Source organism: Bombyx mori, chromosome 1 (genome assembly GCF_030269925.1).
Source record: "Bombyx mori chromosome 1, ASM3026992v2".
Taxonomy (NCBI): Eukaryota; Metazoa; Arthropoda; class Insecta; order Lepidoptera; family Bombycidae; genus Bombyx; species Bombyx mori.
In genome coordinates, this window is record NC_085107.1 from 9,471,355 (window position 1) to 9,488,165 (window position 16,811).

General features: G+C 32.5%; 2 protein-coding genes across 8 annotated transcripts; one reads left to right on the forward strand and one right to left on the reverse strand.

Annotated features, from left to right (window-relative positions):
- Nucleotides 1–709: 709 nt before the first annotated feature.
- Nucleotides 710–11,010, reverse strand: LOC101738899 (LITAF domain-containing protein). 2 transcript variants are annotated; one of them, XM_004929804.5, is made up of 4 exons: nt 10,804–11,010; nt 10,361–10,510; nt 7,210–7,363; nt 710–5,028 (listed from the first exon to the last, which is right to left on the reverse strand). In XM_004929804.5, the coding sequence occupies exons 2-4, from the start codon at nt 10,500–10,502 to the stop codon at nt 4,923–4,925; spliced, it is 402 nt and encodes a 133-aa protein (XP_004929861.1). In that variant the 5' UTR covers nt 10,503–10,510; nt 10,804–11,010; the 3' UTR covers nt 710–4,922. The 2 variants fall into 2 exon arrangements, with proteins under 2 accessions (XP_004929861.1, XP_012549059.1); XM_012693605.4 differs by having other exon boundaries at nt 10,629–10,834.
- A 921-nt stretch (nt 11,011–11,931) lies between these two features.
- LOC101739139 (beta-parvin) lies at nt 11,932–16,602 on the forward strand. 6 transcript variants are annotated; one of them, XM_004929805.4, is made up of 8 exons: nt 11,932–12,064; nt 12,288–12,422; nt 13,569–13,658; nt 14,896–15,167; nt 15,571–15,761; nt 15,841–15,955; nt 16,044–16,287; nt 16,370–16,602. In XM_004929805.4, exons 2-8 carry the CDS (start codon nt 12,308–12,310, stop codon nt 16,444–16,446), a joined length of 1,104 nt encoding a protein of 367 aa, XP_004929862.1. In that variant the 5' UTR covers nt 11,932–12,064; nt 12,288–12,307; the 3' UTR covers nt 16,447–16,602. The 6 variants fall into 6 exon arrangements, with proteins under 6 accessions (XP_004929862.1, XP_037869932.1, XP_004929864.1 ...); XM_004929807.4 differs by having other exon boundaries at nt 12,057–12,146; XM_004929806.3 differs by having other exon boundaries at nt 12,059–12,088.
- The last annotated feature ends 209 nt before the right edge of the window (nt 16,603–16,811 follow it).

Below are 16,811 nucleotides of genomic sequence, written 5' to 3' on the forward strand. Positions count from 1 at the left end.
ATTCAATAAATCCTATGGATTTTGGGCAACAGAGGCTGGAACTTCCGTTGAAAGTCCTTTTTTATAATAGTCTGCTCGACGACGCTTCGCAACTATGAAAAGAAAGCGGTCGCCCCGTTAAACTTCTAAACTTCTGTTCACTAAGTGAAGAAGTCAGAAGTTTAGGATAGTCATGAACTAGTACATACATAAGACACGAATTATTCTACAAGAATAGCCTAACTACTTTATTAATAATATTTACAAAAATGATGGGTATGCGAATTGGCTCTAAACAAATATATTTTAATCGTACTTCCATAGAGTTTGTTATTAATTTTACATCTATTATATTAAAGTACTGCAATTTAAATAACATGATCCTAACAGTTTCATGACTATAGTGGAGAAATGGAATCAGACGTCTTGAATGCTGATTATCAGCTACTTGTTAACAATAATGTTTTAGCTCGTTTATTTAAATTATGTTAATATAAATATAATGTTCCTAACAATAGAATACAATTGAGTCTTCGATGTGATGTTTTAAAAGGAGACATAAACTGTATTGAGACATTTCTGAGCAGGCCCAACAAAATTGCTTAATTACTAAGCAATTTTGTGGGTTTTGAGCTTGTTGACCATATACGGAACCTAGTAGAAACAAAAAAAATCTGCTTAAAAATGTTTGTCCACTAATTGGGGTTATTAATGAAATAAACTTAAAATGTACATGTAAATGACATCAATTTATTAAAATAAATTATCTACTTTGTTAAGTATTGCATATTAGTCTTAAACCTATTAGAATGGGCTTTTTAACTACATTAAAAAACAGTTATCGTTATAAAGTTCTTTTCGAACATTGCAGGTAGATATCATAAATAATCAATACATAATATTTGTCATGTAATAAAGGGTTAAATTGACAATAGAAAGTTATTTCAGTCGTAAAATTTCTTACCCAGTCAAAAACCGATAATGTTCATACAATATTTATAAAAAATCAGCAATGTTAGGATAGATGTTTTAAAATAAGTAGTTTTTGATATAGGTACTAAGTTATATGAACTTTCCAGATCTTTCCAGAACTCAGATATGTACTGGTTTTATTACAAAGTGCATGCACCGAAAACCTGTGTACTTGAAAACTTATGTTGAATACAAATAATTATTAAGGTACAATTTCGAAAATATTTAAATAGTCACGTATCGTTGTGATGTTTATACAATAAATAAATAAAAATAAGTAGTAAATTAGGTAGCCCCATCTTACGCATATACCTACTACAAAAACGCAGCCTCGGTAGAACCAGTCTGCGCTGTTTATCATAAACTATTCGTTTATTTTATAATACATTAATAAACTTAGTTGCCAGAAACATCCATGATAATATTATTTGGTTTATATACTGTTTTTATAGACTTAAAATATGTCCACCAGTGTGAACAAATTCATATAGTAATGGAAACTTCCTCCATTTTAATCTTCGATTAGAAAAGCTCAAATTTGATGGCACTGGAAGAGATGATTGGTATACACTTTAAGTAGAATTAACAAAGTTAAATATGATTTAGGTAATTATAATTATTAATCTAGCCGCATTTTTAACAAAATGTTTGTTTATCGTACAGTTAATAAACTTTGTTTATGCGTTTAAGCCGCGCCAATAAAGAAACGAATCCAAAATGGCGGCGGCGATCATGCGCTCTCACTCTAAATTATCTTTAGTCGCACACGGCGCGTACTGCATGCAAATTTTTTTATCAGTTATGACTTTGTTGGTGAGTTCGAGTTTTTTCACTTTCAAGTTGTGCGACTTAAATGACTGGCAGCAAAAGTGTCTACGCAAGTTGCAGCCCAGATGAGACACCTGCCCCTCTGCCAGGGCATAAAGTAAAGTACATTCTCATTTGTTATTTTATATTTTTTTACAATAAACAACTTTTTCCTTCTTTAAGTCTTTCTTTTTATTTGTTGACCCTACCATCTGTCAGGACAGGTACATAGACGACATTTTCGATTCGTTTCTTTATTGGCGCGGCTTATAATAATGAAATACCTATTGTACTAATAGTGATCTCTATTGAGAAATTAAAATATAATACAGAGATTACTATACGATCTATTAGTTGATTTTTGCTTTGGAAAAAAATCCAAGTTTAGCTTATTTCAACAATTTACACTGAATCATAAATAAAAACTATAAACATCAATAATACTTGTTATTGACACATCAAGGAAGCTACAAATTCATTTATTTAGAACACAGAAAGGTGATATGAAAATAAGCACTTGTTGGTTTTTATTTGTCTTGCATTCTACGCGATCACACATAGTTTATCTGATAGAGTTAAAGCTTTGTTTGTAGCTATATTATAATATCAGACTGTATTTGCACATATGTATGTATAATTAAATAATGAATATCAGTGTACTAAAATCCTCGTTAAGTTTCTCTTTAAATATACGTAACAAGGGTTCCGAATTGCTACATTCGGGTTTTCGCCTAAAAAAATACGTATGTAACTCCTAAAAACTTATCATTAAACCTGGTAAGTAGAGTCGAAGAGTTAGTATGGCTGTACAATGTGTCATTCTCATAGACAAAATATATAATTTTTATATGTGTAAATTTTGATTCCATTATTATGATATTAATATATTTTCATGATTTTTCCGGTGTTGTTATTTTGGTTCAAACCATACTATGTTAGTAAAAATTTTAAAGCATTATCTTTAATAATAAACGATTCACAACATAAAATTAAGACGATACAGTTTAGTTCGATATTAATATTACTGTAGACAATTTGTTAATTTTTATTAATTGGTAACGTTTGTTTGTTGTCAAATGTATTTTTTTAATTCACAATTTCAAAATTTCAATCAATAACAGTCAACATAGTGAGATTCCGTACTTTTTGTAGGAAAAATTAATACAAAATAGACATGATACGTTAAGTGAATATCCAAGATCTATTTGTTATCACATTTGATTGTTGTACTATAAATACTAGTAAATATTTGTCGGATTTTTTATACAATAAAACTGCTGTTATTTGATACAAAAATGCAAATAATAACTAAAAACACACAGTTCGTGAAATTACAGAAATCAACTTAAAAAAACAATATATTTTATACCAGTCAGCTATTATTTTTGCAAGTTAAATCCTCTATCCACTTACTCCTTCAACTAGAACTCTAATTCTTATGGTATTTGCTGCCCACAGATAATAGTATTCATAGTATTCTTGATTTATAATTCTCCATACTCATACAATGGGTTACCCGACAAGGCTTTATTGGCATGGCCATGACATTTGAGATTTTCCTATTAAATCTTACTATTTTTTACTATTCAAGGTTATATTCAGCGACTTCTGGTCTTGTCAAGAGCGTTACAAACGTTACTTAGCGTTAAACATTTTAGACAATCGCAAAGGGTCTTTGTCGGGTTGTAGGTCAATTGTTTTTATTTTTATTTGACATAATATATTGTGTTTGGCTTTTTATATATTACAAAACTTCTACAATTAGTGATAAATAGTTTTTCTAGTTATGATAATGTTAATTAGACATTGTTCAGAGCGCGCGCAATCAGACTCAAGTTTCACAAACAAAACCGGATTTCAGTTTTTACAATTTTATTTGATCGTTCGTATTACACTCTTATGAGGTTCCAAGAGGCCTGGTTCCAAGAAAATATCTTTTTAAATGTTATTTTTAAGACCAATCAAGAAATCTTTGTAACGTTATCCGTGGATTGAGTCCTATTACGGAACTACGCTTAATTTTCAGCACTCCATTCAACTTGGTGTTCAGAAAAAGATAAATCCATTTAAATGTCTCGTCGCGTTTTTTTGGTTGGTTGTATTTTAAAGAAAGAAAACTCATCATAGTCTCATATCATTAATATTTAAATATTAGTCGATACTGGTACAAGAAAAGTGCCGGTGATCAAATGTATATGATGATCGAGAGCGAATTAACTTCAAATTACAAAATTTAACAGAAAACCTCGACCTTCTACATTATGCTCATGAATTTGAACCTTGAAAACTTCATTCCCAAATGAATACTAAATTTACACGTATGCTAATCACAGACATTTTATGTGCAATGTTACTGCGTACCAGTTTTCAATGAAAATATCCGCCCGCCACTGATGACATCACCCTCAGTTAGCCGTCGACGTCGTGAGTAATCCATAAGTCAAAGGTTCGCAAACGATGTACATTACGATAAAAATATTTATTTCCTTATTATTCAAATTGCTTATTTTAATCAAAACTATTTGTTTTCGACAATAACGTTTTTCGGGGCATATTATATGATGGCATTGTCAATAAAACTATATCGTAAAGAAAAAAATATATACACATTATTATCTAGGGGTTTTTCAAGGTATTCGAGTGTCGCAGATATAATAAGATGCATTTTTGCAGAAATTACAAAATGTACAAATGAAAACTGTTAATAAACACAAGTAAATTATACAATAAACCTTTTTTAATGCTTTTGTAGTCAGACGAGCACACGGCCCACTTGATGGCGAGTGCTCTTAGAGGTCAGCAATACCAGGGGCAAAGCCAAGTCGCTGCCTACCCACAACCTTCAATAATCTTATATAATATGATACTATTAATAAACTGTTGTTTTACTTAATTACTTGCTAGTAGCAAGAGTTTAAAATGAAGCTTTCATTGAGATTAAACAATAAACAAATCAGAATATACTCGAGCTAAGTCTAATATTCAATAATAAAAGCACAAACACATTCACATAATCACCGATATACATACATATTATATCTTGACCTTAACAATCGGAGTTGTTACCCACGCAATAACTTCTAACGATGTTTCAAATCAATAACTGATCATTTAAAATAAAAAAGAACTAGAAACGTTTGAAAATTGAGATCACAAAGGTCGATTTATCGACGATAGCGACCGAGGTAAGTATCGCAATGAGGACATTTATGGTGTACGTCCATACAGCTGTCAATACAGCAGGGAATCAAGCAGCACCCACATATACATCTGAAAATATAAGTCAAAATATTGATATTAACTTTAAATTCCCACATAAACCAATCAAGCGCATAAAGATATGCGTTAAGCGTATCTCTGTACACTTTAAATAATAAGTCTGGCTCTTAGAGCTAAACTAATAATTATTGTCTAATAATTTTAGTGTAATCACTTGATTTAAGCAATGTCAAGTGTTTTATTGCATCGCTGTACGCAAGATATGTACATATAGTTATTGTTTTTTTAAGCCTTACAGTTATGTGATCATAATAGCGTATTTACAAAACTTTTTGATCTTATATCACGACTAAATGTATTTGAATAAAAATCCCACTCGCCACTAATTTATCAAATTTTAGAAAGAGTTGTTAATACAATAATGCTTTACGGATCTTTTATTTATTTATTTAGGGATGGAAGAATCGTGGCTTGCGCAGAGACTTTAGGCTAAGTGCACACTACGGTTTTTATTCGTTGCGATTTTAAAAGTGCGAAATAATATCGCAAACGACAATAGTTCCTACGCGCACTACGATTTATTGTCGCTTGCGGAATAGCGCAGGCAAAAGACAGTTATTGCAGTAAATACTGTGACACCACAAAAGACGGACGTGTACATGGAAACATGAACATGATTTACAAAAGAAAGTTACCATTATATACTACTTGATTCTACGTAGCAGATATTTGATTTTTCGCAATGCGCGGGATTTGATATTACTTCATACGGTACAAAATATACATACAATATTGTATCTGCAATTTTAAATCGCAAAAGATTTTTTTCGTAGTGCGTGGATTGTTTTTCTGTTCTTCACAGATTTGCCATATTTTTTTGCACCGAATTTTAATCGTAGGGCGCGCTCAGCCTTACTGCTTAGCTTGGACGGCTGGGCGAGCTCAAATACATAAGGTTAGCGAACAACTGCCCGAGCGCTCCTAAAAGAGACCTAGCAGCTCAAGGAAGGTTGTTTGTTACACGAGTATATACTACCGCATGCGAATCACTTTACGGATATTCTGAGTGCACAGAAATGGTCGTAGCTTAAAAGATGATACGGTCAGTGTATTAAATGAAATTCGGCAAGCAGGCAACACTTTTTCTATAGAAATACGAGCTTAACAAGTATTCAAGAAATATCTCCACGATGTAATTAGGAATAACATGAATGCAGAAAAAATCCCGACAACTTTTCGTAATTACGGGCAACAGGGAGTATGCTGTCTATACCTATTATTATTATTATTATTCCTATCTATTCACTAGTAGCCTAAGCGGCTATCCCAGCTACGCGCTGTCGGGCTATAACCATAGAGGGTATGGTAGACCCCGTTTCGACTACGTAGCAGTCTTGCGTCCCTATTGGAAAAGTGGGACAGCCTTTATATAGTAATATTAAAGCAAAGTGGACAGCGGTACTAACTTTGTGATGTCTATGGGCTCCAATAACAATAACTACTTAATACCAACTAGGCCGTGAGTTAGCACATTCATTATGCAACAAATAATAAATCATTATCATATTAATGTGAAATGTTGTGAAACGAAGTTATGAAAAGTAATAATTTTTATTTAATTAATATAGTATAATGTCATGATTAAGAGTAAACTGTGCGTCGTACCTATTAGGAATTAGCTATATAAGGGGGTTTTTCTGCAAGATATTTCACATCTTCTCCAACATTCTCAGTAAGGAGCAGCCTGGCTGTTCTCTTAGCATCCTTGGGCTATGGTAACAACTTTATTTAAGGTTGAGAGGAGTGGTTGTCACAAGTTGCACTTTACATCATTCAGGTAAACACAAAACAACAACACTATGAACGTGTCAAGTAGTTATATTTGTTAATATGTAGTTGTGTTGCAATGGTGTAATCATCTAACAGTCTAAATCAGCCATAAAGTTGTGTGTTGCATGATAGATATGCTACAAAAATATATTCCATTAATTTTACTAATATAGTTTTTAGGTGTTATATCCTATGTAAAAAAATCTTTGGTTTATTTGTTGTTGTAAATTTAGTTGAGGTAAGAAAACAATCCCATTTGGTGGCTTCAATTTCTGACAAATAAATAATATAATTCACAAAGAATTCCATCTAAATCAATCTTCAATAAAATCTATTTTTCTTCCAAAAGACACTGTAACCATCATTGTAAAGGTACAATACACATAATAAAAGAATACTTACCCTAAAAGGAATATAATTGCACCAGTTATGTATGCAATGAGACCAGGTTTTGTTTGTGTTGATGTGTTAATTTCGGCATGGCAACTAGGACAAATCATATGAGTTGGATGCGGCCCAACCGGTACTACGGTTGTAACAATTTGTGGCCCTGTTGCTGAAAAATAATTTATTTTGAAAACTTTTTAATGTATGAAAAAAAACAGTTGAGCTACAAATGTGAAATAATGACAGACATCGTATTATATATTGAGGGGTGAAAGGCTATCTTATACCTTTAAACGAGCAAATCTTGTATATATATATGGATGAAGTGTGGATCTATATATATATAATTTGAATCTCGGAAACGGCTCCAACGATTTTTATAAAATTTGGTATACAGGGGATTTCGGGGGCGATAAATCGATGTAGCTACGATTTATTTTCAGAAAATGTTGTTTTATTCGTTTATCGATAATCAACTTTATGACTCTTCCCGACATCTATTGGCGAATAATAATACTATTTTTTATAATTGAGAGCAACTTTAAAGCTTTAAAGACACAATAACACTAAAGCTATTTCAGCAGATGGCGTTGTTAAGCCACCTGAAGCCAATGAGCGTTTGGTTTAAGGTCAGACCAAGAAAATAAATTGTTTATTTACCTAGTCTGGCCATAAATACTGATACAATTAAAAATAAACAAAATATTACATTTGAATTTGGAATCTGTCATTTTTATATGATTGCTCATTGAGTGTTCTCATTTTGGCGCCAATACATTGTACAATACTTTGCGATATTAAACTCGAGTGGGGTGATAAAGAGAACCGAATCGCTGTGATTGCATTACACAAATTAGGTATGGAGCCAAATGCAATTTTTAAAACTCTCCATACGCTTGGTATTAGTAAAATGTTTGTGTACCGGGCTATTAATAGGTGCAATGAAACCTCCTCTGTTTATGACAGAAAAAGATCTGGCCGTCCACGTAGTGTTCGTGCGAAAAAGTAGTGCGTAGTGGTCAAAGCAGTAAGGGAAAGAATTCGAAGAAATCCTGTCCGAAAACAAAAGATTTTATCTCGGGAGATGAAGATAGCACCTAGAACCATGTCGCGTATTTTAAAAGATGACTTAGGACTTGCAGCCTATAAGAGACGTACTGGTCATTTCTTTACTGATAATTTAAAAGAGATTAGGGTGGTAAAATCGAAATAACTACTGAAGCGGTACGCAAAGGGAGGTCATAGAAAAATTTTGTTTCCGGATGAGAAATTTTTTACTTTTCTTTTTTTTTTCCTACCTAAGCTGATAGCCTTAGGGGCTATTTCAGCGTATTTTTTACAATTGAGCAACATTTTAACAAACAAAATGACCATATTCATGCTCAAAGCTCTAAGGAAGCTTCCCAATTAGTCAACAGAGTGCAACGTGGGCACTATCCGACTTCAATGATGGTTTGGTGGGGTATTAGCTATGAAGGAGTGACTGAGCCATACTTTTGTAAAAAAGTTACCAAAACATCGGCACAAGTGTATCAAGATACCATTCTTGAGAAGGTAGTGAAGCCCCTTAACAACACTATGTTCAATAATCAAGAATGGTCCTTCCAGCAAGACTCGGCGCCAGGTCATAAAGCTTGGTCTATGCAGTCTTGGTTGGAAACGAACGTTTCGGACTTCATCAGAGCTGAAGACTGGCCGTCGTCTAGTCCCGATCTTAATCCACTGGATTATGATTTATGGTCAGTTTTAGAGAGTACGGCTTGCTCTAAACACCATGATAATTTGGAGTCCCTAAAACAGTTCGTACGATTGGCAGTGAAAAATTTTCCCATGGAAAGAGTGCGTGCTTCTATTGATAACTGGCCTCAACGTTTAAAGGACTGTATTGCAGCCAATGGAGACCACTTCGAATAAGCTTTTTATACTTTAAATTGTTTTATATTTATGTATTAAACTAACACATTGTAAAAGTAATAAATGTTATTTGCACTAGATTTTTTTTAATTTTTAATTGTAACAGTATTTATGGCCAGACTAAGTATATTATTTGTGACTTTTTAACTCACGTGTTCACTTAAAAATACCTAACCGATCTTGGAATATTTCATCATTTTATCAATATGTAATTCGTACTAAAAAACACAATTTTTATAAAAAAAAAAGACGAGCGAAGCTCGGTCATCGTCTAGTTTGGTTTAAGCAATATTTTTGCAAACATTACAGGAGAACCATTTAAAGTTTAGAATTTCGAAAAAATATAATAACCAAAAGAGCATCTTCATCTAGTAGAATGGGATAAAATGAATTAAAATTTAAATGAAAACATTGAATTATTAATGCTAATACCAAATAAAACAAAATGTCGCTTAAAGCAAATAGCCTTTCACCTGTTGATATTATTCATGACAGACATTAAATGTAGTTTTGAATTAATCATTACCCCTATACAATTTAATTGAGTGATGTTTTACTTCTGATTTTGAGATCTTTAGGATTTAAACAGTGAATTATGTAGAAACATTAAAACTATAAATATTTTGCCAATGTATGGTGTAATTCAAATTCTCACACAATGGGCGCTCACTATTATATGACGAGACTAGCTTTGTGAATTGACATTTATGTTCTATTAAGTTTGACAGTAAAAGCTCTTACAAAATACAAGCTTTTACAAAAAATTAAAGGTAAAAGATTTTCAATAGTAGCGGTAGTTCTTTTGACGTTCAACAAGTATGTACTTTCATTTATGTTGAATAAAATTTTTTTGATTTGATTTGATTTGAATACATTAATTGAAATAGTAAAAATTAATGTATTAAATTATATATCTTACATACCTAATGTAGTGTACTTATTTGAGGAACACTAACATTTGAAAACAATTTCAACCTTAAAATATGTGATACACACATGCAAATTATAATAAGATCAACCTGTTCAATGTCACTGACTCAAAATAAAAACTTGACCTAAATTTTAAAATAAATATCTGAAACCCAGTGTGTTCACATATTTAAGCATTACTATTAATTTGACAGCTATCTACTCTGCAGCTATTTAAAGTTTCATTCACTGCAAATGGAACAAAATTTTCAACTTATGACATTGAATTAGCTAGATTGTACCAGTATACCTATAAAAACAATATATTATTTATTTTACTTACTTGTTGGGTACTGAGGTGTGTAAGGGCTGGAAGGCCCTACACCCCCCACTGCTTGCGAGTAGCTAGGTGGAGCAGCAGGCGGAGGCTGTAAAACATTTGCCTGGCCCCATACATATGGAGGAGGATTGCCATTTTTTTCCATTGTTCAAGCTGTAAACAAATACTGTTTAAAATAATCACATTAGAAAGTACTTAAAGAGTGAGACCAGTGACGTAATTCAATCTTGAAGTTATTTTTAGGTATGACTACACAATACACACTACCCACCCAGCCTCAGCCTATTAAATTGATAGTTCAACAGTTCGTAAAATTTGTTAAAAACAATACTTCGAACTGAAGGATCTAATTTTTAATAAATATTTTAAGGTTTGAGTTGTTAATTTACACTATAGACGCAATGCATAACTTAGTATTTGAGTGTAATAAATAGCCAAATACGAACCAGACTTGTTTTGCTTCACTAAAGTTCACTTTTTTAAGTGATTTTATGTTTGGAGTTTGGGGCACAGATTAGTCTAATAGTTAGTTAGGTACGTTTGGGCTTTGCGACAGGGTTTTCTCGTTTATGATATAGATAATATATTAAAGTAGTTTTCCAATTACAGCACAAGAGCGCATTATGCGGCATAATGCTCAACTAAGTTTCAGCATAATTCGCCATTGTGCGTCACTGAGTCGCATTATGCTCTGTAATCCGTGACGCACAATGCCGAATTCTGCTGAAGCTTAGTTGAGCATTATGCCGCATAATGCGCTCTTGTGCTGTAATTGGAAAACTACCTAATACACTCGGCATAGTTCATTTTTAACTATTACAAGCAATTTAGAGATATTCAGTACGTAGACAATATAGTGCTAGGTAGAAGGATCTTTTAACACTTGAAAGAGATTGACAAGAGTTTAGTACTTGCACGAGTATTAGGAAAATTACCAAAAAACTAATCGTGTGTTGATTGCTTAGCTTTGATTTTGAAATGAGGAGAGGGCAAGTATCTTCGTCTCCTAGCTTTTTAAATGTGTTAAGTTTCTTCTATAAGCCTGTTTAGGAACATGGGAAGAGAGCTGTATAAGATGCGATCTAAATGCTCAACAGCAACTAGGTGATGAAACGCTATATTTTCCGCTGTTTCTAAAATACGTTATACCATGGGATTTAATTAATTAGAGCTTTTTAGGCGGAAACCGCACAGCTCACTGACGTAGGGTTATAGTAGTTGTTGTACCTACGACGTGGAGGTGCATGCGTTTAATTTCAGTCTAAAGGTTTTACTTCTATCTACCTAGTTTGAGTTCTATCTCATTAAAGGTTCAGATGCTAGTTGATGAGCAATAGGTGATTTGGGTGAAAGACAGCATCACACATTAATGTGCTGTATGTATGTGACACTAACATCACGTTTTAATGCATATTCTATTCATTTATATATTAAAGTCATGCATAGGTATAATTTAAAGGTGGAATAATACAAAAAAAAGGAATTATTTGCTTAGTCAACTCACACTAAAATTTTGGATTTTATTTTATTCGTGTTTGGGAAATAAATTTGATCTCCAAAGCACGAGAAATTATACCAGTGTATTATTTTTAAAGATTTGACAACATTCGAGCTAGTGTTGCTTAATATTTTCAATCAGTCTGGATTGATCTGTCTGTGACTGCTATAGACAAAAAACATTGTAAACGTCAAAAATACTGAAAACAGGTAGGTAAATCACAAATACATACGGTAGGTACCGTACCTACTTACTGGTGTAGGTATTTATGTAGTACGTACTTTAATTAAGGTACATATGTACATAAATGTTTTTTTATTAATATACATTGCATCACGTTAGTCATAGGTCATACTGATCCACAATAGATATCTTCTATACTAACAAGTACAAGTAACTTCTGGTTTAAATTCAGTTTATGTACATTTACAGGTAGGTATTTTCATTTCGAAATGTCTTCACCACGCCCAAAATCACCTCGTACTCCTGTGCTTCCCAAAAAAGAGGAAAAAGAGTCCTTTTGGGACAAAATTGGTACAATAGGGCGCAAAAAAGGGATTAAAGAAGGTAAAGTATAATTACAAATTCTAATCAAATTCATATTTGATGTGTGGGTTTATTTAAAATGTCAAATTCATGATTAACATGGGAACCGAAGGACAGCTTTAGAAAATTTTATGTATACACAGAAGTTTGAAATAAACTATTTCCATTAATAGAAAGTAGCCAATAATAGAATAAAAAATAAAACGAATATAATTATAAAATATAACAATTTTATTCTATTCAGTTTTAGTTTTTGTGTGATGTTTGTTTTACAGCACCAGGAAAATTATTTAAGGAAATTCTGTAAATTGCTACTGCTTTAACCACCTCTTGCAAAATTGAAATATTTTTTATTTGAAACCTTTCAAAACTGGCCTAAGAGGTCACACTGGAATGGCAATTATTTTTAACTGGATTTTAGAGATTCTCAATTTAGATTGCATATGTGTATTTTGAAGACAGCTTCTTTTTATATTTTATCTTGAGTAAACCACCGATGCAAAATATACTCAGATTAATAATTACTATATTTTGCCTTCAGTCATTATAACATATGCTGCTGCATTAATACAATAATGATTAACTAGGTGATCAGTAGTTTAATGTTTTTTGTTTTTTAGATATAATATTTTAGAAATTTTGAATTTGTTAGGTATAATAATATCTAGTAGTAGGTAGTAGTAGTAGACTTGGCTGTGCCCCTGTCATTGACATCTATGAACGCCGGTAACCATTCACCATGATGTGGACTGTATGTTTGTTCAGTTTTCTGATAAAGAAAAACATAATTGTAATCATTAAAAATATAATTAAATGGATCGGCAAACTTAGATCCAAGTAGATAATCAGTGGTTAACATAGCCTGCCCTCAGAATACTGCAGTAGAATATACTATATAACTTCCTTTTAATATTTTTCTTTGTAGCTTTAAATTGCAATCTTGAGTACTGGTCTGTTGTGAGCAGTTTGTATTGTTATTTTGCCTTTTCTGCTGTGAATCAATGATGTCTTCCTGTTTTTATGTTAAAATAGCCATCATATTAAATAAAGTTTAGACAAGACAATTTATATTAAGGTATTAGCTTTTTCCATTTACATAAAATATATTAATATAATATATTAAGAATGTTTTGTGGCAATACCAATAATGAAGATGTAATGTTTCAGTTCAAGATGTACAAGCTGAAGGGAAATATGCTATTGATTCTCCAGGCAGTCCAACTGCACCAGAGATTCCCCCTGAAGAATATACTTTGAGTAAGTAAAATAAAAATTTAGAAGTTATGAAAATGCACTTATGTTCTGAAATATATTTTTGTTATTATAATCATTAAATCTTATCCCACTCTTGAGGGTTATATTTGTATTATAGTATGGGATCATTTATCATTTATTACACAACCTTGTGAAATTAGGATAGTAGAAAACTAAAACTTATAACAGGTTGGTACTTGCTGCCATTACAGCTAAATGGGATGGTCCATATCCCCAGCAGGGAATACTTAGCTTGCTATTTTTTCTTTTGATTATACATATGAATAATTTTCATTGTATTTTTGTTTCTTGAATATGTCCAGTCAACGAAGGGATTAATTTTGTTTATTTTAAGCAAAGTGTCTTCTCTATATTCATTTTTACTTAAAAGCAGTAACCTTTATTACAATACGCATCAATATCTCCATTTTTCCTTCAGCTTTTCCATGAATAAATATGTATTACATTCTTGCAACTTTTCTTGCCTTGCAAATTTTTATTTATTCTACTATATAGATTTTTATTATCTTCCATGTATTCAACAATATGTTTCTCTCTACCTGATCGCTGGTAGCCTAAGGGGCTATTCCAGCTACTCACAAACTGGTAGGTGAGCGCACGGGCTCAACCTGAGAGGGTTAATTAACACTGGCCCTTGCAAGAGCAGCGCTTCGCTTAATCTACCACCGGATCAGAATCTCGACCAACTGAGAAGATCTGGCAAAAAGTCAGTTTGTGACTATGGGTTAGTTTGCACGTCGAACTCTTCGTCTTATTCGACGAGAACAGTGACCAGTGCTTGGGGAGCCTAAAAGAACCGAGAGTGGGACCCAGAAAGTTAATTGTGATAGCCTACGGCTTTCTTTCATTTACCTTGCAATTTCTGTAATCTCTCCCTTTCTCTTTCAATTTCAACATCTTCGCATGTTCTACTGCGTTCTTTCGAAGTTTTTGTGTTTATTTCTTAAGTTACCTCTTTTGATGGTCTTCAATGGATACTTAAGATATTCTATTACAACATATTATTACGAGTTAGGTAATTGACTTATGTAATGTGTATAAAAATCCATACACGCGTTTAGAGTAGTTAGAATGGGTCTTTATCAAGTATCATATAAAAAAGAAAATTCTAATATGTTTATGGCACGCGTGACGTCTTGAACTATCGAACACGAAATGAAAGCTAATTCTCGTGTACAAACCATGCATTTCACTTTTTAACTTTAAACTTTCGATTTAGATGAGAACGAAGAAAGGGCTATTATCGAACCTCGATCACTTGAAGATCCAAGGGTCAGAGATCTGATTCAAGTCTTGATTGACTGGATCAACGATGAACTAGCTTCACAGAGAATAATCGTCCAGGACATCATCGAAGATCTTTATGACGGTCAAGTGCTTCAAAAACTTTTAGAACAATTAACAAAGACGAAACTTGATGTACCTGAAGTAACTCAATCAGAAGAAGGACAGCGCCAGAAATTGACTATAGTTTTACGGGCTGTTAATCGAGTAAGCATTATTATTAACTATTCTCTTTTATAATCAATATCTGGAGCAGGTCTTGCAGTCACTCGTCTAGGTAAGGGGTACGGATAGAATAGTCGGAACCTAGTTTCAAACAGCGCAGGCCCAGAGCGACATCTCAATACGAAACGAGCAAGAGCTATTGCGGTATAAAGCACTCTTGCTTTATTTGGGATAGTTGGAAAGAGAACAAGTAGTAAGTTCACTTATGGGCCTCCAAGATCTGTACTATATTCTTCTCGTTTCAAAAGAACCATTCAAATACTAAGAATTAGACTGCCTAAACTATGTCTATAGCAAAAAAAATTTAGTTAAGGTTGCACTAAATTATAATAATAACTATAGTAATTGTTTGTGAATTATAATAATGTAGTTGTATTGGTTTTAGGTCTTGTACGGTACATCAAAACCAGTACCAAAATGGAGTGTGGATTCGATACATTCAAAAAGTATTGTTTCGATTCTTCATTTGCTCGTTGCTCTGGCCCGTCATTTCCGAGCTCCCATACGTCTCCCCGAAAATGTTTCTGTGAACGTTGTTATCGTCAAGAAAAACACACCGACCCAACTATCTCACCGGTAAACCTTGTTACATTGTTTTTAAATAATTTTATTTTTATAAATTGTAATCTTTATAACTAATAAAAGTGTTTTTTAGGACTTTAATCGAAACCATAACGACTACTTATGACGATCTCGGCATGAAATGTGAACGTGATGCGTTTGATGCGTTGTTCGACCATGCACCGGACAAGCTCTTAGTTGTTAAGAAGGTATTGATTTATTTATTTAATTAATTAATCTCCCATTAACATGACGTTTCTATTTATTTAATTTGTGTTCTTTTTTGTCTTTTTTCAGTCACTTATTACATTTGTGAATAAACATTTGAGCAAAGTGAACTTAGAGGTAATGGATTTGGACACCCAGTTCCATGACGGAGTATACTTATGTCTTTTAATGGGCTTACTTGAAGAATTCTTTGTACCTCTTTACGACTTTCATTTAACACCTCAAGATTTTGATCAGAAAGTTCATAATGTATCATTTGCATTTGAGCTTATGCAAGATGTTGGTCTGGGAAAGCCCAAAGCCAGGCCTGAAGGTAAGGCCAATCGTCTTAATAAAAATATGTAAATTAAGGTATACTATGAATTTCAAATATGATTTGTTAATTTTTATTTCAGATATCGTGAATCTCGACCTCAAGTCAACCCTTCGAGTGCTTTACAATCTGTTCACAAAATATAAAAATATGGCTTAATTATTTATTAACCATCATTTGATCCATCGAATGATCAAAAAATTAACAAGAGTGATAACCATTTAATGTATTAATTTAATACGAGTGCTATACATAATATATTTTAATTATTTTTTATAATAGTGCCTTAAAATAAATAATATGACTAACAAAAAATTGTTTTACTTGTCGGTTTGATTGACTATTATCGATAGTCACTTTAAAAGCTCTAAAATTTTGATCGACTAAATAGCGACTAAGCAATCAAATATTTCTGCCTGCTAAAGACGTTCAGTCTTAGTGAATGATACATCATTAAAGTTGCAGAGTATTTAAAACTCAACTCGGTCCAGTTAATCTTTTAGAGTTCTATATTGGGTATCGTT